At 36.9% G+C, this 25389-nt stretch overlaps 1 protein-coding gene across 4 annotated transcripts; it reads left to right on the top strand.

Moving 5' to 3' along the window:
- Nucleotides 1-213: 213 nt before the first annotated feature.
- On the top strand, nt 214-23831 carry LOC106629157 (interleukin-5 receptor subunit alpha-like). 4 transcript variants are annotated; one of them, XM_014263464.2, is made up of 13 exons: nt 214-345; nt 8140-8306; nt 9105-9215; nt 9898-10095; nt 10433-10587; nt 10717-10864; nt 11420-11528; nt 11616-11803; nt 13771-13907; nt 15417-15561; nt 19209-19296; nt 20487-20574; nt 22792-23831. In XM_014263464.2, the coding sequence occupies exons 4-13, from the start codon at nt 9993-9995 to the stop codon at nt 22912-22914; spliced, it is 1284 nt and encodes a 427-aa protein (XP_014118939.1). In that variant the 5' UTR covers nt 214-345; nt 8140-8306; nt 9105-9215; nt 9898-9992; the 3' UTR covers nt 22915-23831. The 4 variants fall into 4 exon arrangements, with proteins under 4 accessions (XP_014118939.1, XP_087907804.1, XP_014118950.1 ...); XM_088051678.1 differs by having other exon boundaries at nt 9105-9324; XM_088051679.1 differs by having other exon boundaries at nt 254-345; nt 8166-8306; nt 9105-9324.
- Nucleotides 23832-25389: the final 1558 nt, after the last annotated feature.

Below are 25389 nucleotides of genomic sequence, written 5' to 3'. Positions count from 1 at the left end.
GACTGATTTACTAGTTAGCTGATCTGACTGCACACAGGGAGGTGAGTAAGCTGATCTATGGGAAAAGGGAAGTACCATTGGACAGAATGCGGGAAAGGATTTGAAAATGCTAAGGCAAGCTTGGCCCATAGTGGAAGCTGGAGTGTTGAGAAATCATCTCAGAATGAAGAGTATGTCTCATTGGGACTCCCCAGAGGACTAAATGGGGAATTATATAACCTTCACAGTTGAAATAGCATCATTGAGGGCTGCATCCTCTCATCTTCTCCATCAGAAAAGCATGTGTCCTTCTTGGGGCACTGAAAACCATGGATGGACTGAAACCTCTGTGAACCTCTGCCAAAGGTAAGTCCTAACAACATTCCTTTCAAAAATGTCAGGAAAATTCAGTCCCTTCTCTCAAGTTTCCAGAGGGAGGAACCCTCCCTCCCTCCTCTGTGCTGGAGCAGCTTTCCTCTGTCTGACAGATTTAAACCTGGCAGATTTATTTCCTGGCTACTTTTTTTTTACTGATGACAAACAACAGTGTCTATAGATAGGTCAGTCTTTTGGGTGAAAATATAGTCGTTCCAAAGATCATTGCTGTTATAACACACCCCAGAAAGTGAGGGTACACCAGGGTCTTGTTAATATAGCTCTTTGGGGCAGGTTAGAGTGAAATGACACCAACTGACATGTTTATAAAGAAATAAATATAAATATAAATATAAATATAAATATAAATATAAATATAAATATAAATATAAATATAAATATAAATGTAAATATAAATATAAATATAAATATAAATTATAAATATAAATATAAATATGTAGGGTTTATTTTAGAACAAGTTGGCTGTAATGGAAAGCAGGTATGTATATATTTTGGTTATTATCCATAGTAATATAGAAGCATAAAAATAACACTTGAGAAAATGTATAACGGAAAAGAAAGAAAGGATAAGAGTAGAAAGATATCACACCTGTGGATCCCAAAACAAGGCTTGACTGTTGCAATTTTGATACCCTTTATGCCCATTGGTCAAAGTGATGGTCACAGTCTCGGTCCATTGGGGATGGGGGAAACCCAAAAACCACAAAGCTCAATGGATTAATATATGCTCAGGCTCGGTGGGGATGCTGGAACACCACCCATGAAGCAGGGAGCCTCACACTGTCTGATGCAAGACTGTGGATTGCAGGGCAGTAAGGATTCTTGGGTGGTTTATAACATCTTCTAAGACATTTCAGCTGCCTCTCTCTTCACCTTAGTTGAGCCAATTATGGCCCATCAGAAGAGATGAATATCTTCAGGTCACATCTGAATGCCCTAGCACGTCCCTGGAAGGGGGTTTTCACTCCAGTCACTTGTGTAAGGGAGGACACATGACATGACAAAAGCACTATTCCACCTCACTCGATCTGCATCTTATAGGCCTCTTCCCTTACCTGGCTCAAACCCCAGCTTGAAGCCCCTGGTGGTGGCTGTGCACCCTCTCTGCACCTGGATGATCATTTTGACCATGGTCAGTAAAGCACCTAAAGCTTTTGCAAATGACCAGTTGTTTTGAGTCATTTACTATTTTCATTCCAGTCTCTCACAACTGCCTTCAGTGGGCTTTCTTTCTCAGTGTATCCACCCTGAGCAGAGGCTGAGACACCACAAGACCTTAGTGGAAGAATTTGTATTAATGAGTTCCAGGTTAGTAGTAACGAGTTCGAACAGGCACAATTATCAATGTTGACCAATAATTAAGACTGATGATCAGAGTGCCTAGAAATGTATCTTTCTCTAATACAGAATGGATGTTTGAATATCTCTCTGGGTGAAGTAACCAAAAACAATTATTTTCTTAGATGGTTCAGTTGTGAAGGAGATGACATGTTCTGAAACTGTGAGCAGAAAAGCTGTTCCAGAAACAAGTAGTTTATTTACTTTCACTTGGCAGATGGATGGACATTTTCCCTCTGCCTGTCTCTGATGAATTTTATACCACCAGTCTGTTTGGCTGAGTCATTTCCTTTCAACTGAGTGTTAAATGCTGGTCTTCACTGTTGTGCTCTTGGACAGACAGTTTGGTAGGGAGGAGTGTTACAAGGTAAGAAAATTTTCCTAGAATGATGGCTATAGCAGATGGATAGACTTTTTTCTTCTCCATATTTGGTTTCATAATGAGCACTGACATACTTGTCTTTGCTGGGAATGTCATCTGCACATATATGCTGCCATATTTGTTTATGAGCACATATATAAACACTCCTTATTTAATATCAGAAATCTAGTCAGGAAGCAGATTTTTAATAACTGCTTGTAAATCAATAGGTGCTTTTGCCAGTGCCAGTCCTAGTGGCATTATGAAAATTAGGACCTGAAGTTTGAAAATGTTGGAGGGAGTGTTTTTGAATACCTGAAATGTTTTCTGCATACCAACAGGGGAGGAAAATAGAATTAATCATTCTGAAGGACATTCTTATATTAATTGTATAGAAGCAGCATGGAGATAATTAAAAAATGCTCCATGAAGGGAATAGAATGGAGAAAATTTTTCTTGTTTAAAGTCTCTTGTTTTTAAAATCTGCTATGTTTTAAAGGTTTTATGCAGACATTAACTATTCTGCTGTCAGCACTTGAATATCTGATCAGGAATAGGTGCACAAATTAATAATCAGGTGATGATATATATGCTCTGAAGTGCCTAGGAATTTTCTCTATATTAGGCTATGTTTCACCAGTTCCCTTGAAATAATACAGAAGGATCTCTTCCTGAAAATATTCAGGATGCATAGCTATTGTTTTAATGATAAAAGATAAATCATTCTTTCAAGCCTTACTCTCTTAGGCTGCTTGTAGTCACAACTATTGTGATACATCAGTAGTCTGACCATCACCCCAGAGAAATTCGTGTGCATAATGAGACATCAGCTTCTGACCAGTGTTAGGAGGTTTTTTTTATGTAGTCCATTAAATTTAAAATGGAAATGACAGAATAGAAGTAATTAGCTATTTCAGATATATCTGGTGTGATTTGGAAAACTTTTATAATTTCTCTGCACCTCAGTTCCTCACTCAGGAAAGATTAGGGTTCTGTTTTTATCTATTCACTCCCTCCCCCATCTCTCCCATTATATGCAGTGCATATCCTAAGGCAGGTGTTAAGTGGGTCTGACTTAGTCTAATGGTTTGTAATCACAACACTAACAGCACTATGCTTATAATTGAAATCTTTCATTGATTCCTCTTGATTAGCTAAGGCCAATATATAGCCAATATGGCTATATAGTATTGGACATCTTTATAGGACTCTTTCTCACTCCTGATGCAAAGTAACCATTCCCTACAGTGTACCCCAAACTTGCACATTGCAATCTCACAAATCTCTGCCTGTAGGATTTGAAAGAAACTGGAACAGAGGCATTGTGCCTAAGGTTGAGTTTCACTGTCAGCCGCTGGGTATTTGTTGCAGACGATAATTTTCAGAAAGCAAAGAGATACTTCCTCCAGGAAATTACTTTCTCAAGCCTTGCATAATTTGGATGGTATTACAAAATGATCCATGACAAAAGAAATTACAGAATAGAAGTAATTAGCTATTTCAGATATATCTTGTGTGACTTGGAAAACTTTTTTAATTTTATACCTTTTGAGACTGCAGACACAGTGTAGAAGGCTGCATGGACAACTGCCATCCCTATTTTATGAAACAGAAACATGAGATCAGCTTTAAAATAATAGAACTAAGAGACCCAGATAGTGGAAATTTAGTCACTGCAGTAGAAATCTGTGATTTCAAAATTCCCTTCTGTCAACAAGCACATATCACTTCCAGGATGCTCCCTTTACCTTACTGCTGTCCTTAAGGCCTGCCTCACTACTCCTTTGCAGTGAAATCTCTCACTAACAGCCCAAATTTCTGAAACTTCATTTTCACTTCAGTACAAAGCAAAAGATGAATTTCCCTCCTCTTCCTCTCTTGGTGTAAACAGAGGTGGAACTCAAGGCACCCCAAATATCCCCAGCACATGGTTGCAAACACTACCTGTGTTGACACAACAAACTAGACTGCAGGGACAGTCAGAAGGAAAAGACCTTGTCCTTTAGCCCCATGCATGGGACTTCACTGGCTCCACACAGGATTCATAGGAGTGGGACAGAAATGGTTGTCAAGTACTAAACACTCCTTAAAGCATAGGTTTAAGGAGTGTGAGCTGTCATTCCTCTCCACAGGCACCTAAACCCTGGTGAAGTACCTGCAGACTGCACTATTTTATTTTTAGTTACATGACTTGCTGTTTTGATCAGCCCAAATCCTTATGTGGTTCCAATGAATCACTGATGGACTGAGACTGTTAAGCAACTCAGTGTGAGTCTATTAAGGATGGAAAAAGTGTTGAATTCCTACCATTCCTGCTTTCCTGAATAAATTAAAAACATATGAAAATTTAAAAAATAAAATAAAAATCTTTAATTATTTAAAATATTAAAGGAATTAAATGTGTGTAAAGGAATTCACTTCTTTTGTCTGAAGTCAGTGAGTTATGGTGTAAGAAAAGAGGAAGAAACATACTGCAGTTGTTGAGGTGCTACCATTAATTCAAAGTACAAAGCACACATTAACCAGACAAAATTTACATTTTTTTTTCCTGATAAACAGAAGACACAAGGGGAAACGAAGTTTTCTATATTTTAAAAATTCAGTATTGAGCTTGTAGTCAGGTTTTCCACCATTACTATTGGATTTGAGATTCCAAGTCACACACTTCTCATTTAAATAAAACATACTTCTAAATATAGTAAAGTTCTTCAGAAGCATTTACCTTCCTTTATCTTAGTTCATCATTAGAAAAATGTGGGTTTTGTACATCCCCACCATAAGATCATGTCTGATTAACACCAGAACAAGGAAGCAATTGGATTCAAGCACTCAAGGTTGGTTTAGCCTTCCCTTGAATAATTGTATTATCTAGCCTTAACAAAAAAAAAAACCAAAACAACAAAAAAAACCAAAAACAAATGGGCCTAAATATATCCTTTTCTAATCTAAGATCAAGATTAGCTTACTGAATCTACATATAAGGAAAATCCAGATATAAGTCAGAGTAATCACTGTGAAAGTATTTTACTGAAAGAAAGAGGCACCCAAATGACAGAGCAGCAGTTTTTAATACTTTACTGTTAACAAGCCAAGGCATTCTATTGATCTTCTCTATGACATTTCTATTGCTGGATTATTTTGCTTGTATATTCTTGGAAACTTGCATTTTTAACACATATTCTGAAAGAATAAAACTATTTCCATACATAAGTTTAACAGCCTCTGCCTGGGATCAGAGCGCAGATCTTTAGGTTTCTAGCACTTCACTGAATAAGCATAGAAGGTGTTTCATGGGATTCTTCCTTTTTCCAGCATTTCTCTGCTGAGTGGCCAGCATTTAAAGATAGGGAAAAGCAAAGAAAAAGAGCCAGTTTCTATGCTCTGGAAAGGATCACATCAGCTAGAAAATGATAAAAAACTATGTTACTTTATCTCTTCAGCCCTTTATATCAGGGATTGTGAAATATCTTGTCCAAATTTGGCAATTTTTGAAAAAGGAATAAAGAATGCAGTCTTGACACATTAGGTTCATTTTTGCACTGAAACCTGGGGTCAGATCCTTAGTGAATAAACTTTTTAATGTGAACAATGAGGCATATCTGTTTCAAGCCAAAACACCAAATAAAAACAAAAAACCCACCCATTTTTTATCCGTTATTGCCCCTCCAAATATGGCTTAAATGGAAAGCTGGAATGCAAAATATCAGTGTGTATGAATAAAGTGGTTGTTGTCAAACCCTCTTGTTATCAAGTCAGTCAACTCCCCCCAAGAATGACATTCATAAATTGTCAGTGTGTCTTAGAATTGGTGATGACTGCAAATTAACTTTATAAAGCAAACCATTTAAAAGGACAATTTCAGAGACTAGGCTGGGCAAATCTTCAGATCTGAGTTAAACAGATTGTCCTACCTGTTCAGAATGCAAGATTTATTTGTTCTTTTTCCTTATTAGTTCTGTGACCTTTTTTTTTTTTGATTTGGTGCACACTGAAAGATGCATATTAGCTAAAAACCAAGAGAACAAGGGCAAGTAGGGTAGGATCTTCCTGGGATTTTAATTTCACAAATGTGATTTAATTTCTTCTTTAATATTACTTCTTTTTAAAAGATCATTACAATATATAAAAAAATTTGGAAACCTTTCTCTTCCATATACCAAAAGGACAAAATAGTAAGGGCTCTGACTTTTGAGTTAGTCATGCAGAGATGTGTCTTCTTAGAGGTCTAAGGACTTTGAGTGAGGTTCCAGTCAGTGTTTGTTTCTTCAGAGGTGTGCTTCAGCCCCTCAGTGGGAAGTGGCCCTGGCAATGGGCTTTTCTGAGGGAGTGCCTTGTGAAAAGGGAAGTCTCCTGAATCAATTTCTCATTGTAGTCCTAAATCAAGACATTCTCCAGTGCTGATCTGACCTCCTTCTCAGGCAAAACTATGCATAGGTACCCACGGTTTAACAAGCACTAAAACTAAGGTAAGTTTTGAAAAAAAGAGTATAAATGGTCCTCCTCTTTTGACTCTACATCTACCAAGAGATTTAAACTTTATTTGACCTATATTGCTTATTTCATCATTCATTGATCAATTTCTACATTTTCTACAATTAAATATGAGAAGGGGGCGGGGAGTGTTGAAAAGTAGGACCGGACAATCTTAAATGAAGTCTAAGTTTTAGGGAGTTTTAATCAGACAAACAGTCCTAGTTATTCCCTTCATCTAAGACTGTGCATTAGAACAGTGAATAAAACATTTCATTGTTTAATGGTTGAATTTATTTTCCAAATTTGGCATAATATAGTTTTCAAGACCCCCTGAAATTGTATTTTTTGACAATTTTATTATCTATTTTTCAAAGAAAATATATGTATATAAAAACTATTTCTTAAAAAATATAGGATGATGTATTAATCAGCCCCAGAAACTGTTTTAAAAATAGCTTTATTCAAACACATGTATAGTGTGGATTTAAAATCAAATAGTTTAATTATCTGCCACTTGAACTAACAGCTCTTAAGTTTTGTGAAACTTGCTTTAGCTATTTTCATTTTCTTTCTCTGTTTACTTCCCAAATTCACCAGGTGGGCATTGCACAAACAACCTCTGCAGCTGCAGTGGTGGATGGGCTGGCAGCTCCAGTCAGTTCTCTTTCTCTTACTCCAACAACCCACTACTGTAAAACAGACATTGCTGGGCACCAACCAACATGTGTTAGCTGTACTTGAAGCTCCAAAGTGAAAAAAAAGGGGATAAATAAATGAAAAAGAAGTGGTAAAATATGTATAGTATTTTTTAAAATTATTTTTTTTAAATGCCCATTTTTGACAGGACCTTGCTTGGAAATAATTTGTGTTTTTTTGTTTCTGCTTTTGTTTTTTGTTTTTTTGGGGTTTTTTTTGCATTATGGCTATTTTTTAGATGATTTGGATTATTGAGATAATTTCTATCCCACTAGATTAACTGGAGTGTTTGCAAGTATATTTGGCTAGTATGCACTTTTTCAGAGACAAAAGAGCTAGAGAGTCTTATTAGAAAAAAAATTGTCAGGCAATGAATTTTATTTTGCACATCATTGACTGAATTTCAGCACCATATGCTAACTCAAGCCTCTTTGTAGCACAGGATGAAGAATGCAAAGTCCTGTCTGCATATGTCTGAGAAGAAATGTTCTGTCTTTCAGCTCATCTATGTTGGCATAAATGAAAATACATGTTCTTTGACAAGTTGTGAATCAAAAGCTTTTTATGTATGGACAGGTTTTGTTCCCCCCTGGTTACTTTGGGTGTAATTATGCTGCAGTGCTTTCACTTTACTGTGGGTTTCTGGACTAATTAATTGTACATAAACATAATAAACACCCTGTGAGGTCAGCCCAGCTGTCCTTCTGCTGTTCTGCCTGCAGCAGCGAGAACAGGAGATGTTACTCAGAAATAATTCACAATTCTGGTCACCTCCTGCAGCCCATTCCCTAAGTGTTCCCCCAGCACCTACAGCTGCTGAATTAGGGATGTGTGCATCCATCTTTAACACTTTTTGGTAGCTTTCCATGTACCTGCTTTCCTGGTGCTATTTGCAGCCTGCTCACACTGTCCACCATCACAGCATCGGTGGGAGAAGCTGCACGTGTTCACTGCACACTGAGTGGAGAAGTGCCCCTCAGTCCTGCACAAAAGGTACTGCTAGGAGCAACTCACCCTGGGGAAACAGCACTGGTCTCACCTGAAATATCTTTCCTTGACTCAGGTTGGTTGGCTTTTTTCTAAGCTTGTTTAGACTTCCTTTAAAAACCTTCCTTGTCTGCCTCTCTGTGTCCTTTCTCCAACTAAATACATTTATATTAACACACAAATTGTATCTATTTTTGGTTCTAACACCAAAAGTTGTTGTTACTGTAAGATTTATTTTGTTCCTTTTCCTGTTCCACATCCCGTTTTGACTTGTATTTTCCAAAAAAATCATGTTAATATTAGCCACAAGTATTTCATCTGCTTAGTGCTTTCCATTCTCATTTTTCCCTTTCTGCTAATTTAAATAAAGTACTTACATATTTCTAGGACTGGTTTTGATAGCTCCATTCCATGGAGAAGGATGAGCCACTGCATGTAGAATACTAAACCATCAACATTTCCTTGTTTTTATTTTATGTTTTCCCTGACTCTTTCCTCTTTCCACACACCACATGTGTTCTAGGAGCACAATTAACCCTAACACAGCTCACCCCTTTCCCCTCCAGACAACCAGAACTGGCTTCTTACCTGGGCACACCAAGCAGGAGAATTAACTCTCTTTTTGGCTGGCCATGTGCAGTGTGACTTGCATACTTTACCTGCTGCTGGTGCTACTGCTGAGATCACTCCAGAATGACCCAGATGGGGAAACCTCTGCCTTACAGATTTTTGTTATGATTTTTTCACAGCACTTCATAAACAAGGGCAGCATTCCTTAAGTGGTCTTTTTTCACTGCATTGTGATGAAATAGCATTATAAATTAATCTGTATATGGATGTAATTTTAAGTGTTACCTGTGTTTCTTTTTTCCAGAAAACCTCGTTGCAGATTTTTTTGATGTGCTGAACATTCACACATTTTCCTCTACCATGACCAGTGCCACTTATTAGCCAATGTATTGTGAACCTTTTGGCAAGGCTCCAGGTGCTGATCCCTGAATACAATATTTCTGAAAATTTAAAAGTGAAAACAATCAGAGCCAAGAGAAATCAGTTAGTGAGTGAAAGTCTCTGAAGGCATATGAACACGGAAGGTATCAAATATTCTTTTACATTTAAGCAACCTCTGAATGAGACCCTTCAGAGAAATTCTGCCTTGCTGAAACCAACTTTGATCAGTCTGAATCTGTTCGCTCACCATATTCCAAAACACCTGAAATTCTCTTGCTGATACGTTTTAAATAGCAGGATTGATCTCTTCTTGTGGCCCATATCCTCCTACACCAGGTAACACAAGTCACAGTCTAGGAATGACGGTTCCCTCTGACCACAAGAGGCCAAGTAACACACACAAATAGAGTTACTGGACTTATATCTGGTCATGGTTATGTCAGGTGGGCCCTACCTAAACCACTTGCAGTGTCAGTAGTGTCGTATCTGTGGTGCTGGCTTGCAATTGGAGCTGTGCTGTCACTCGAAACCAGTGCTCCATGGCACACATTCTCTCTGGCCTGACACCCAGTTAAAGAGTAGGCTCAAATACAAACATCCTGGGAACGGCAGGCACCAGTCAACGAGTCCTGTCAAACTTATGTCATTTCATATTTACTTTTTGTACTTTACACACCTTTTAAGCCTCTAGGTAACCCTTTCCTAATATTTCACAGGTGAAAAATGAAAACATGATGTTCTAACTACTTTCTCAAGCAAACTTGGAATTAAAGAATCTCTTTCCTCAGACCTGTGGTCCAAAACTTTTGCTATGGCATGTGTTACAGCCATTTCTGTCCTGCTGATATTAAGCTTTTTCCAGTGTAAGACACTATTTTCCGCAATCCTGGCAAGTGGACAAGAAGACATAAAGGGTAAGTAAAGTATTAACAGTTCATCCTATGCTAACCATCCCAGATGTTTAATCTGAACTTGCTAAGGCACTTTCAACAGCCCGTAGAGAGAAACAGAGACCTGAAGTAAGAGAAGTGTCCAAGACATGCAAAAATGAATCCATTAATTTTGAGAGCTGCAAAGAGCAGCATTATTTCCACTGCTGAAAGTCATATTCAACAAAGCTCTGAAATTCCTGCTGCAGGCAAGAACCAAGGTCCTGGTAGAGCTACTGGGCATGCAAGCCTTGCTGAGAGACAATTTCTTTGTGTATACAGTGGAGGATCCTCTCTCTATGTAATATCAATTTAATTGCAGATGCACTTAGACTACATAATATTCTGTGGGCCACCAAGAATGATTCAAGAGTTATTTTGTCTTGGAGCAATAACCTGACAAAAGAAGAAACCAGGAAATACACTGTGAAGTATATTTTGATTTATAAGTTCTTCAATACCACTAAAGAAAAAAAAGTAAGTTCTTTGGAGGTTGCACAAAGTGTAAAGTAAAATAATATATCATTCAGTAGATGAGCTTGCATAATTTCCCTTTCAATACTTACAACAAACTACCTTAATGGAATTTTTTCTTTCTCCTCTTAGGAAAGACTGGAGGAGAAGGAAAAGATAATACATCTTAAATTACATTCTGGTTTTAATGCTAAGGTTAAGACACAACTTTTTGCAAAAGAAACAGAAGACATAATTAAGGAGAGTGACTGGACAGAATTTACTTACAAGGCACCTCCAGGTCAGTTATTTCCAACTTGTTTTTAGGACGTCCAAGCATTTATGACAATGACCTGCTTTACGTGGAGAATTTCTGAAATGTCATTCTCTGCAATCCCAATATTCTGCCACTTTTTTTTTTTCAGATATGTTAAGAATATGTTTCATAATACCTCGAGGTATTGCAGAATTATTTCCTTTGTTAGATGTGCTCAGATTCAGAAAACTCCAGCTCTGCTGAGCAAGATGTCAGTATGACCCAAACAGTCGTTTCATTTTCCCCAGCAACTCATGTCACACGAAGATTCCATTTAGTATCACATGATTTTAGCAATTCTTAAAAGATCAGAGATTTTAATTTATTTTTAAGTGGGTTAGTAAGGCTTTGGTATTAGTAGCAGATGTGTTTCCCAGTTTTCACTGTATAAAAAGCAAAAAGACCTATTTTTTCTCACATAGAATTTTTTCATGCTTCTAGAAATAAGCCAATGTAGTGGGTCTGTAAAGGCAACCATTGTGTTGTTATTAGGAAATCAATGTAAAATAAACACAACTCTTTACCATTTCTTTTTTGCAGTCTACATTCAGAATCTTTCGTGCATCATATATAACATTTCTTTTTTCAATTGCACCTGGAACATCAAAGCAGAAGCTCCTGAAGATATCCAGATCTTTACCTCATACAGGTAAGGATGTTAAGCAAAATAAGTATGAAACCATGATTTTTTGGACCTAAGTCTTCCATTTAAAAAAACTATATTTCCTTCTCACAGACATGTAGGAAAAGTTTTTGCATGCCAGAAATATATAAAAAATGCAAGGAAGAAAAATATTGGCTGCAATATGAGAGAAATACATTTCCAACCATCAAGGAAAATAAATTTAAATATAACTGTCAGAAATTTGAAAAATGGTTCAAGAGGACTGTCTTATTACAAAGCTTTCACACCTCAGACAATAGGTAAGTATTGTCTATTATTGTATATTATGAAAAGTTTATTTATTGGTTACTTCATGGAAAGCAAAAAAGGAAATAGGTGTGAGAAAGTCATACTTATTCTAACTGTTTAGGCATTCATCTCAGTGTGAATGTTACACAAAAATTAAACAAAATGGATTAGGGCTGAAGGTTTTTAAATTTTTTGTCTGATTAAATAACCGTGTTTATCTATAATTTAATTAAAAGAAAAAGATAATGTGAGAAAAAATATTTTAAAGCATTATACTCGTTTCTCAATTTTTTTTTTCTTCTATCCTTTTTTATAGTGATGAGCAAGTGTGATTAAGAACAAGAGCATAAATAGTCACAAGTCTCATTTATAACCTGAATTTAAGAATATGGATGTTCTCAAACATTAGTAGCATTTTTATTTATTTTTAAGTTAAAAATATCTTGGCAGTTATTTTTAATTATCAACAGTTTTGAATGATCATATAAAATTACTTTTCCTAACTTCTCTGGGAAGTTTGAATTAATCTCATGGGTAAGAAATTCACCTGAATTTTAGCAAAGATTGCAGATTCAAATGCCTTTTAAGTCATTAACATGTTGATTGTCTTTCAGACCTGAAACCTGGGAATCAGTCATAGCTCAAGGGATAGCAAAAATATAATTCAAAACTCTAAAACTTTATTCTGAGTTAGATCTCATCTAACCTTTACTAAGACAATAGAATTGTTTGCTTTACCTAAAGCTTTACTCCGCACTCAGAGCCAGCTATAATCTGACATATGACAAAAAGATGAAAAGAGATTGCTGTCTATTCTTGACATCCAAACAGAAGGGAGAATGGTCTGGCAGCAGTATTTCAGAGACTAAACAAAAAAACCCCTGCTTCTCACTCTTCTCGTTGCTCGTGACTCTTCATGGCTCACAGAGTGCCCCCACCCTCAAAGGCTCATGGGGCAGTGGTGCTGGCTTCTCTCACTGGCACCACACTGCAGCCGTGTCATCGCCAGACCTCGCTGACCCTGCCTGCAGAAATTTGCCATGCACTTCTGCCTCTGCTGGGAGGGCTTTTTCAGAAAACTCCAGCTGGAGTTCTTCCTTTCACAGAAATGCAGCAGCAGCTGAGAAGGACTGAGGATGCCTGAGTACTGAGCACACACTTAGGATAAGTCCCCTAACACTTACCATGCTAGAAAACAGCTGTAGACTTGCTTATATGAATCCAAGGCTGAAATCCTGGGGACCTAAATGTCCCTCGCTTCCAATCCTGTACTTCCTCCATAGCAAGTGCCCATTTGCCCCTTTATAGGAGAGAGAGAGATTTCTTAAGCATCTGCAGAAATCTTCATGTATTGAATCAGACAAATTCCCTGGGAAACAGGTTGTTCTGAGAAATTGTGGATGCCCCATCCATGGAAGTGTCCAAGGACAGGTTCAATGGAGATTTGAGCAACCTGATCTAGTGGCAGATGGCCCTGCCCATGGCAGGGGATTTGGAACTAGATGGTCCTTAAGATCTCTTCCAACCCAAAACCTTCTAAGATTCTATGAAGACTTTCTAAGTGCTTCTTCTGTAACCCCTCTGTGAGAGATTAAATTCCATTATTTTAAAGTAATAATACCAGGCCTGTGGGTAGACAAAACACATGTATCCTACATGACATGGAGCCAGACTCAAGGTCTCTTCAACACCAACACAGATGCTGGAGAGGGCCTTCTTCTCCTGCACACTCTTTCTGCCTTTCCTAGAAATATACGTGAAAAACCCCAACTATGTCCCTTTATTTTGAGATACTTACTGAACAGCAACTTCAAAAAAAATATGTCCCTCACTAGAATGTCCCCTTTGGGTGTGGTAAACTGCAAAACACTCAGCTGTGTATTTTAAGGACAAATGCAGTTTCATTTATTTTATATCAGTTTAAATATGAGGAAGAGCATGAGGTACAGAAGGTCTCTCTGTGTTCCTTATTTTTCAGAGAAACTGAACCCACCAATCAACGTCTCAGTTTCCCTTGAAAACAGAAGTATTAAAATTCACTGGAAACCTCCACCTACTATTGGTTCAGCAAGGAAAAAGTGTTTTTTGTACCAAGTGAAAATAACAGATCATAAGGTAATCAGTTTCCCTGGTTAGTTCGTATAACGTTACTTCTATAAAAACAAGGCATTCCTCAAATTTAACAGATTTTAATCGCAAACAAACTTTAAAGCAATCCCATTGTCTTTAATGAATAATGCAACTTGTCTTTCTGGTAAAAATAAAAAAATCTATATATTTTATAAAATCTTTCATAGTCAGGCTTGCATTGAAGTGAATTAGAAGTTTTTGTCTTCTATATTAAATTTGAATCGTACATTAGTACGATTAGTACGTACATAGACCATATTGACTTTTTTGTTATAGAAAAAGAAGTACTGTCTGAAAGCTAGGAAAGATTGTCAAGTACCATGGGAAAAAAGAGAATTTGAAATTTTGGTTAAGTCTGAAATCAACAAGGGGAATCTCAGTAATAAGGAAAATCCTATGATTAGGAAATACAGGTCAAATATGTCAACACAAAATAAGGAATTAAAATATAGACGTCAACACAGAAGAAAAAAAGGTCTGTGGATTACTTTGAACCACAAACTTAGTCAACCATTCTGTGTTCTTAGGCAAAGGTCAAATGTTATTTAAGTATATATGATCAGCATATCACATGTAAGATGCAGGCTGTGACTAATTTGCCCATCTAGATACTGAGTTTCACCTAAAGTTTCATACTATGCTTTGAGCACCACAAAATATTGATAGATCCCAGAACTTGAAAAGTCCTGAAGGGAAGAGAAAGAAGTGTCATGGTGCATAGGGTCAAATCCACACCTTGTCAGTCAGTATGAGGAGAACAGATCATACTTTCCCAACACCAAGGAAGCAGAGATTCCATGCTTTTCCATGGATGAGATTCATACTTTCCACTTTGCAGCCTTCTAACATCACTTTTTCTACAAGCAAGAGTTTTCTGCCTTTTTTTTTTTTTTTTTTTTTTTTTTTACTATGTCTTAAATTTTTAAGAGTGTTTATTTATAGAACTCTGTTTCAGTATTTAAAATTGGTGGATGATTTAGAGATCCCTCTGCTTTAAACTCAAACACTCCATGTTTGGGTTTGATCTTTTGAAGCGATGTGCTTTTTTTCATAGACACAATTAAAGATCTTTCAGGATGGTCAGAAAAATTGTGGACATCTTTCAGCTGAAAAATGCAAGATTTTATTCTACCACAGAAGCAAGTGTAGCACACTACCCACACCAAAATCTTGAAACTTGCAGTTCTGCAGTTACTATGTTTGTCCTATATGTGATGTGATAAAAAATTATAGGAGAATCAGTGCTTTCAAATTCCTAATGTCCTGCCATACCTCCTTCCATCTTATCAGTTCCAGTCTCTCTTTATGTTCAGTTTTGAGTTTTAACACAGATCAGATGAGAGTTAAATTGTATATGGACATAAGAACTTGTTCTGAAAGTCTCTTCCAACTACTTAAAGATGTAAATTGTAGTATTTGACATCCCTAGTTTATATCTGTTTGAACTGCAATGCAAAAATATTTTAAAATAATCCCCTAAACCTCTCTTGATAGATTGTAAATGTCACTGCAGAGAACTATAAGTATTCATTTCATAAGCCAGAAAAAAAATGTGCAGCACAAGTGAGGGTAAAGAAAGAGATTTGCATAGCAAACAAGATCTGGAGTGAATGGAGTGAACCAGTATTTATTCACGATGGTAAGTTATGTACTTGCTACTCATAACTGTTATCATGGGTTTTGTTATTACCATTCAATATATTTACTTCATTATTGCCTCTCTTCCTCTCCAGGGTGTTATTGGATCATACCTGTCCCTAGGGGTCCATGGCACACACCAGGCTCACACAGCTCTGCTGTAGGCGAGTCCTTAGGCTGAGCTCTGCTTCCCTGGTCTTTACAGAGCTGTTGTCCTGAGCTAAGTTACACCTGACTCTTGACAGCCTTTAGGAAATAATAATGGTCAGCAGCTGACAAGGTCCTAACACCACCATCCCTCCCCTGCTGTCTTGCCGGGCAAAGGATGGCCCACGAATCTCTAAAAATACTTTCAAATTGGGTTAGTAAGCCAAGAAATCCACAAAAGTCATAACATTCTTCAAACCACATAGTCTTTAAGGACTAAGTCCAAAATGTCCCTTATTATACTGGTGGAATTATTTCTTATCTGACAGAGATAGGAAATGGTTTAGCTCTGTTGGGGGTTAGACAGCTCTTATTTAAATATATGTGCTCTGGCACTTCCTTCAACCTCTATGAAGAAAACACCTAACATCGGTGTGCTTACAAGGGAATCTTGTGCTTTCCATGATGAGAAAAATGCCTCCACATGCAGAAGCTTCCTGACATCAGGTTAGGGAGAAGTACAATAGTGTGATGCTGTATTTATAGAGAGAAACTTATGTCTGCGTCTTGACACGCAAATAAGTATAGTACTATGGGTAGTAAAACAAAACAAGATAAATATCATTATTTAATGCAACAGACAGTATTTTGGAATATGCCTTTTTGATCTTTGAGCTTCAAATACATATTTATCTGAGGACAGGAAACGCCAGGCAAGACATTATTATTTTTGAAATGGATTGAACGTATATTCAGTTATAGAATTTACTGGATACTGGCTGCCTACTCTATCAGATGCCTCCTTGTATCCCACTGGTCTGCTGAAACCTTTTTTCTCTTAAATTTATTAATTTAATTTCAAAAGCATTCCACTTGTGAAATATCTGGAGAGAGAAACCTAATTGCCTTTCATGTTCTTTGTGGTGAAGGAGATAATTTTCAAGCCATAAGAGTCTTGAATTCCTCTTTAGAGGAATTCCTCTGTCTTCTCACTAAAGACAGAGTCTAGGACTGCTGCATGGCCTAGGAGGGGTCTGCCAGCTCTGTCTGCCTGATATCAGACCAGACACATCTGATGTGTAGATAGGGGACATCAGAAGAGGTCCTCTGGGTGGAGGCATGTAGATTTACTTGCTCCCTGCCAACCTTGCACCAGAAGAAGGAAATGGATTTGAGCAGTCATTCATTCTGGTTCTGGCCTACTAAACCTTGCTCTCAGCATCTGCCAGTCTCCTTTATCTGTTTTTAACACTTTTTTCAGTGCAGCATGATGATTTACTCTGGAGTGTACTGCACGTGTGGTGCAGCAATTCCCTTCCTTCCTACTGAGGAAGGATCACTGATTTTTATAAAACGAATCTATGGAGACATTTTATTGGAGGGTCAGGTACTCAGCCAAATCTCTTTACATACCACCTTTGATGCTGATACAATTTTTTCTGTCCTTTTTACTCTGTATTGTGTGGAAATTTTTCTATCTGCTTCTACTTGGGAACATGTATAAATGCACGTTATACAAGTAACCTGAAAAGAAGAACATCCATTCAATATTTTTGTTTTGAAATGTGTCATTTTTCTGGTGTTACAGGATCTCTTTCTACTGAAAGTCTTGAAGAAGCATAACATGACCTGCTTTCTGTTTGCTTCTCCATTACATTCTACTGTTTCATCTAGGAAATGTGCAACATTTCTTTAAGAATTCATTTTAAAAAAGCATTTTAACCTTCATTTAAAAAAAGCTGAAACATCAAAATGAAATAACATAATTCAAAACATAACTAAAATATTTGTTCTGAAATGTTCCTTTGACATGAAAAGGATTTGCTAATTTTCTCATGAGGAAAACTTTAATTTGCCTTTAGAATTAGCATATGCCCTTGAAAAAAACCCTCACAATTTAACCTGAACTGAGCTGTTTACTATAGAAACTTTCTGCTAAAAAAAGAAATGTTTAATCAGCTTTATTCATATGTAGAAACTTGAAATAATTGGTCTAATTTTTAGAGCTGATGAGCATTCATAGATCACTTTGAAGTTTGTAGTAATTCAGAAGCGCTCTGCATTTCTGCAAACCAAGCCACTTGTTTTGATTTCAAAGTTCTGTTATTCCTGTCTAACTTAAAGCATTTGCATCTGAAAAAAACCCCACCATTAAATGGTCTACCCAAAAGAATATATGTGCTTCTTTTTCTTGCTGCTTTCCATAATGCAAGAAGAAAGCAGGAGAAGCAAACCTCATTGTGATTCAGCTGCTGATAAGAAAAGGGCTTCCTCTTCTCCTGGGTGTGTATATGATATAGGGCTAGCAGAATGATGCAGAGCAATTACCACAAACTAAAAAAAAATCTACTACACAGTGCAGAGGTTGTTCAGAATAAGTTTTCTGAGCCCTCATTTCAGAAAGCAAGTAGAAAATAATTTCCTTTTCATCTTAAAGTAAATAAAGAGTAGTTTCAAACTTTAAAGAAGATAAAACATACACTTGTAGGTTCTGCCCATAAGTTTCTGAGTTTTTTTCTTGGTTTTATATGAAATTTGTGGAAATAAATGGGTTCAAACTCAGAACTTTAGTTCCATTCTTTTATACTTTGATTTTTTATCTAGATTGATCCTAAAACCACTGTTTAACTGGCCTCAGACTATAAACATTTTAGGAGCTGTCCTTGCCTGTTTTTCTTCAAAGTACTTAGCTAAAAACAATCCAAACTAGTTGTAGTTCTAAAGCTAGATATTAAACAAAAAATAAAATTTCCCAGAAAAATATTTCCAAGTCAACAAAATATATTGCTATTTTGGTATTTTGCATATTTTGGAGGAAGAAATGCAAGGTACAGAGCAGTAGTATTTGTTGAACGGTATAAATATGTACTGATGCCATTGCTTTAGGACTATGCCCAGCAGGGTTAAAAAGGTAAGTATAATAGAAACCAAATGCTGCTTTTTGAATAAAAGAGAATATTTTGTTTGACAAAATGCTTTTATTTTCATTTTGCCTTAAATCAGTTACAGCTGTGAAGTGGTGAAGAGGCAGGAGCTGGGGACTCATGGTGTGTGGAGATGGGAGGTAGCAGCAGTAGGAACTCAGGAGCAGCTAGAGCAGCAGCAGAAGTACCAGTAGTACAGAGGGTTTGATATCCAGAGGAATCAAGGCTGTGTGGAAATATCCAGTGGCAGGACAGGCCATGCCCAGGATATGAGATCAGAATTCCAGGAAAAGGAGGGAATGGAATGAAGCAAGTGGAAGTACTGGACAAAGCAGCAAGGCTGAGGGCTAAAAAGAGGAAGGGGAGGAAGGAACAGTGCTGAAGTCAGAAGCCCTTTTCCCCTAAAAAATCTCCAGGAAATGTTTCTTTAAATCTGTGACAGTTCAGGAATAGAGCAATATTTATGAGTCCATACTGTTTATTAACTACCCTAGCCTCTCGCATATAATTAATTAACACTACCTTTCCCTCTTCTTTTATTTATATATATATATATATATTTTTTTTTTTTTTTTAGAAAAGACGGTGGATATCCTGCTACTAAGCCTCTCATTGCTTTGTCCTCTGGTTTTCCTTGGAGGTTTGATGATATATGCATGTAGAAGGTAGTGTAAATTTCTGGATGGTTGTATACATCTCCAGTGGAAGAGGGGTCAGGGTGACAGTAAACCATACAATGGATAAAAGTCAAACACAGATTTTCTCAGATAAATTATGTTAACAAGAAGTTAATTGTGCATTTCCAACTATTGTTCTAGCAAAGTAGTGCTTCATGTTATGATCTAGTGCAAGACACTGGGAGTTATAATTTGTCTCTTGCAGCTCCTAGCCCAGTCCTCCACAGATCCAGTCTCACACCTTACTCTCTGATTTTCTGCCACTATAAATGACATTTTTTAATCTTACTCAGGCAGCTGCCTCTCTATCCTCAGTGTGACCTTTTCCCCATGCTTTCACACGTTCTGCATTCAAGGTCACCTATATTAATCAGGCCAGAGATGAACTGCATGTCATTCTGTCCAATTTAATTTCATAATCTATGGGTGTTATGAAAGCAGTCTTTCAGTCTAAGCTGGAGAGTTTACAAGAAATTAATAAAAAAGGGAAGTCAGGCTGATGGAATGAATTTCTTTTGTTCTACTATTAATAACATTAGAGCAAAGTAATAGTAGTGGCCTCACATCCATCAACAGTTAATGCTGCTAACTCTATCTATGCCACTACTTTTCTTCCTGGCAACATAGCTTTCCTATAGACAGCTTCCTGTGGCAGCAAAGGCTTTCTTGAACTGAGAAATAAACTTGACCAGGATAGAATGATAACTCAAGATACCTTAATATTTGCAAGGTGCAGTATGTAAGTGGAGCTACTATTAAAAGTAAATTTATTTAATTAATGAATAATCATTATTCCTGATTTGTATAAAAAAAGTTATCAAATTTTTATTATGGAAAGAACACATAGGAGTAATTTTTTAAGCTACAGACACAGTAGCATTCCACAACTTCTCACTTTTTTTGGAAAAAATATTTGTGTAGAAATCATAGTTTTTTTTATATCCACCCAGACCTTTTAAAACTCTTGCAGGTTAGAAACCAATCAAGCTAAAGAAGAGCTAGGTAAAACGTTGAAAATGTAGGAAATGTCTACAGTGAAAAGAAAGGAAAAAAAAAATTAAATGGCTTTAGAAATAGTAGATGCCTGCCTTGGAACTGGAATATTTATTACAAAACATTAATGTCTGATCTGTTCCTGCAGACAAGAATAGTCGCGTGCCTGTATCACTGTCTTGCAGGTATAGATGTCTGGAAGTTATAACCATGCCTGTTCCACATCCTTCAGATCATATCAAAACGTGGTTAGCAGATGAGACTCACCACCAGGTAGTGTGCCTGTCTTTTTTCTCTCACCACATTGACACGCATGATATCACTTGTAATCAGAATGGTACAACATTGCATTTGGAGCAGCAATTGAAAAAAATTAAATAAAAAAAAAAAAAAAAAAAGGTATGCACAGCATTTGTAGTGAAGCCAGAAGGGAACAGAAAGCTTGTAGAGGTTACAGGACAATGATGTCAGTAGACAGGATGGAGAAAAATCCTCAGGGGACTAAAATGTCTAGTGTTCTCCAAGGTGTTTCAGCTTATTCACACACAGTGGACCAACATTTTAAGGACTTGTCACCCTGAGTCCCTGAAGAAGAGTCAGTGATGGGATGTTATACATGTAAGCATGTAGGCCAGTTATCAAGGGGAATTTTTAGTGGTGATCTGCAAGTCATTGGCTGTGCACATTGGCTGTGCAGTCAAATGTGTACATTTTTACAGAAGGAAGGAGGAAGCTGCACAATTCATGCAACACAACCTACCCCAGCTGTGCCCCTGCTTTAGGACAAAGCCATATGCAGAGGTGTTTATTTTGGAAGAGATGATGTGCTGTAAATTCAGATGCTTGCTTATCTCATGCCAGATTACAAGTCTTTAGTTAACTTGGCAAAACAAAGACTAAATATTAACAATATTTTTGTGAATGTCATAAATGGAGCTCCCTGGCTTGCACACTCAGTGTTTTGCTGTCATTGTGTGAGTTGAAGGAAAAAATGTGCTAGTCACACAGATCTAAACTTCTGCCTGACTGCAGAGAAGCTACACAGTGAACTGTGTGCTGCTATAAGGCACAGTAAGATTGCTAGTTAACTGGTTCTGCAACACATGAGGAGAAGGCACAGGTGTGCCCAAATTATGGGGTATTTTTTGGTGGAAAACACCATTGAAATAGAAAACTGTAATAAGGATTTTCTCTATTCTATGTGCTCAAAATATTTGTTCAGAGCCTCTTCAGGATTTCTGTTAATTTTACTCTATCCTGCCATATTATGGCACATATTTAGACTGCAATATCAAAATATCTTCTAGTAGCACATTCAGCAATTTAACTAGCAATTCCCAGTGTGTTCCCTTATGCTGTTTTCTTTCCCAAGAGAAAGATATATGCCTTCCAATACTGTGGTTTGGGTTTGTTTTTTTAAATAATATATCTATGGGATTGCAAACTTTGATGGAAAACACAGATCATCTCAAACCGGGAATGATAATTTGAGTTGTGAGGCAAGAGGAATGTGTTGTTTTGTTTAATTTTATCTTCTCAAAATAAATTTATGGGGAAAATGATGTGCATATTCTATACAATAAAATGACAAATTAAAAGATTGAAGTGTTTTGAACTTGCACCTGGAATTCATTCCACAAGCCTTGGCTGGCTCCCAGAGCAGACTGTGCTCCTCTTCTTCACTACACTTATCCTCTCAGAAAAGCTCAAGAGCTCCAGAACTGGCTTGAGGCCAAGCCTCTTATTCTTAAGATTCAGAAAAATTTCTATGACACTTCTGGTCAATATAGTTTGACTAAATTTGATGCTAAAGGAGCCATATTGACCTTAAGCTCAGCTGGTTAAAGAGTGTATTTACCACCTCTTCTGTGCAAAAGTCCTTCTCACCCATTTTTGCCAGTAACTGTGAGCAAACTAACTGATAATACCCCTTGTGGCTATGAATATGGGCTGGTAGAATACAGAATCATCACCCTCAGGTTTATATTCTGCATCTCCACGTTAGAACTGCATAAGCTGCTATGTAGGGGTCTTTGTGTTCAATATATAATCACCACAGAAACGATATTTAATGTTAGTGACAGAGAAAGAAGCACCTTCTGTGCCCAAAGTATTACAAACACTGAATAAACCTTTGACAGAAGACTTTAGCATAGTTGGGTAGTTACTGTCTACATCACAGCAACGGATTACTGAGATGGCACTGTGATTTTTTGATTCAAGTGACTGTTGATAGCACAATGGTCATATCATCCTGGAGAGTGCCAAGCAATAAAATCAAGGCTCAGAACAACTAAGCAAATTTGCCTGTGAACAACTTGTAGATTGAGAGAGTAACTAACATAATCTTTGTATTCCAGTTGCAAAAGAATAAGTAATCTGTACTAATCCTGGTTATATGCCAAAAAAATTGAGTACTTGTAAAAATATACAGAATTTTTAATATCAATGAATGAAGATTTTGTGCATAATGTAATTTTTATCCAACAGCAACATATGCCAATGCAAATGGAGACGCACTCAGAGGTTACTCTGGGAACACTAGAAGAGAACAGAGATGAGAACATTCAACCACAGAAATGTTTGAAGGAATTTGTCTTAGAAGATCTATAGAGATGATATGCCTTTTTTATCTTGTTCAAGTGTACCTTTCCATGAGGTGGACAATATTCTAACAGATCAAAGAACAGCTGATATGGGAGTTTGTCTGAGACCAATAACTTGAAGTACTTTGTGCTCTGACAACATGCAACTCTTAAAACTAGATTTGGATCACCAAAAAAAAGCAGTATCTTGCAGCTTGTCTCTAAAAAAACTGATCTCCAGCCCAACGAAATTAGAGCATCTCAGAAAATATGAGCTGATGTTGACATCCCCTTGGGTTAAAATGAAATTAGAATTAGTGTTTCATAATGCTACAATAGCTTCCAAGTACTGTCTGATAGATCAAGAGCTTTTGAAGATTGGCTGTTCATACAAATCTCATACTAGCTATTAAACATCTGATTCATGTGGTCATGAGAAATGGTGGAAGTAGTAAATGTTTCTGGAAACAGCAAGAGGATCTCACAAGTGTTCTCTAAAACTAATTAAAAAAAAATCCCTTTCTGAGTCACTGCAGTGTGTAAGCACACACCAACAAGAAAGAAAAGCGTGAAGACAGGGTCTTTTAATATTGTGGACTTTGCAGTTAGCAATCTAAGTAAAATAAGAGAACTTTAGATGAGGTAAAGTTTTCTGCTGTATTGTGAGTGTTTAAATAAGTTTATCTCAGAGAAGTGAAAGTTCAGAACTGACCAATTTTTGCTATTTATTTTTCCCTGTCCCTTTAAAGAATCTTTCCTACTGATTCCATGAAGTGATGAGCTATGCTAGTCTGTTTTCAGGTACACAATCAGGGAAGAGTTATTCTAACTCTTCGTTAGGACAGTGTTTATTTGACTAGAAGAGAATTATTTGATTTTGCAAGGAAGACATTTCTTTTTTGAAGATGGGAAATACAAATCAATGAGGGACATAATTTTCTGGAAGGTTTGGAAGATACCTAAAAATTACTTGCTTTCATTAATGGTAACATTTTTCCATGTCAGAATAGTACTTATTGGAAGAAATAAAAACATAAAAATTTTGTTTGTGTTCTTGAAACATAAAGTTTCCAAGATATACTTTGGTGCTGAGTCTTGATTCACCTAAATGTGCTTTTTGTTTTGGTAAAAGGTCCCCAATGGAGAAGATTGCACTATTCCTCCTTTATTATTAAGAATGGCTGGTGACAAGTGGAAAACTCGATCTAGAAATATCTGAACAACAAAAGAACTATAAATGATTTTTTTTGCTGTAAGATCAGGTTAATGACCTCAAAAGAACAATCAGTTTTAGTAGGTAATGTCACATTTCCTCTTACCTTTGAACATCAGTGCTCTCCCCTCCATACTTGTCAGTCTGATGCCCACACAAATCATCAGGCAGAAGGTAAATTGTAGATATCAGGTGCTGAGTCAAGTTTCAGTGAGACAACTCCTGTAATATCTCCTCCGTCTTGGGGGAAAACCCTCAGTCAACGTAATAACTTTGCTTTTGGATGATCAGACACTATCTTTGTGCACAGACAATACAATTATCTCATTGTTCAATGTTCAGACGTTTTCTCAAGAAGAGGGGAAGAATTCCTACTTTCTGATAAAAATCATTAGAAGAGTCATTCAGAAAGCATTATGAACTTATGGATTCCTTTCTTGGTGAGGGTATGGAATGGATAAAATGAAAAAATCACAGTATAAGTGAGGTAAGAGGGGTAGAGGAGAACTACACTGGCCACTCACATCTGGGACACAGACTTCATAGAGTGAAATCAGGCCACAGTGAATATTATATTGTTCCTTAAAATATATATTTTTATTCATATATTTTATGTAGTTTTGGCTTGCAGTGTTTGAAACCCTAAAGCAAGATTTAAAATAAGACAGAGAACACACAGATTAAAGGAAATTTATTATTTTATCTTAAAATAGAAGAATTAAATAGAATTCTTTCAGATTAAAATTGTTTTCCTTATAAGAGGCCTTGGTCAGTACACAGAGCTCTCCCGCATTAACATGATAGCCTCCAGAGACACATCATATAAAACATTATGATAATATCAGTTGTATTGAAAATTAATCTTAAAGTGCAAATTTGATAAAACAAAATCCAGTATCTGGAACTTTCCAAGAAATATTTGACCAACATGTTCACAAAAGGGTAAAATTTTTCCTTAAAAGAAAATATTTTTCTAAACCTATCCCACACCTCTCCTCCAACAGTGGATTAATCTGTACTACATATATAAAAAAAAGTACTGATCTGAGAGCATGTTTATACCAGAGTCAGTATGGCATTAAACACCTCAGCCTATAGAAGATACTTAGCATGTTTGCTGACAACACTTAGAGAAGAGGTATGGAAGGAACATGTCTGAGGAACAGGATGTCATCCAGAAGGACTTGGTCAAGCTCTAGCACCTGGCCCATGGGAATGTCACGAGGCTTAAGAAGGCCAACTATGACGTGCTACAACTGGGTCAGGGCAAACCCTGAATCAACACAGGCT

Source organism: Pseudopodoces humilis, chromosome 2 (genome assembly GCF_049639895.1).
Source record: "Pseudopodoces humilis isolate 2021_Gansu_Grassland_sample_001 chromosome 2, ASM4963989v1, whole genome shotgun sequence".
Taxonomy (NCBI): domain Eukaryota; kingdom Metazoa; phylum Chordata; class Aves; order Passeriformes; family Paridae; genus Pseudopodoces; species Pseudopodoces humilis.
Note: the sequence above shows the minus strand (reverse complement) of the source record. Positions and strands in the feature narration are given on the sequence as shown.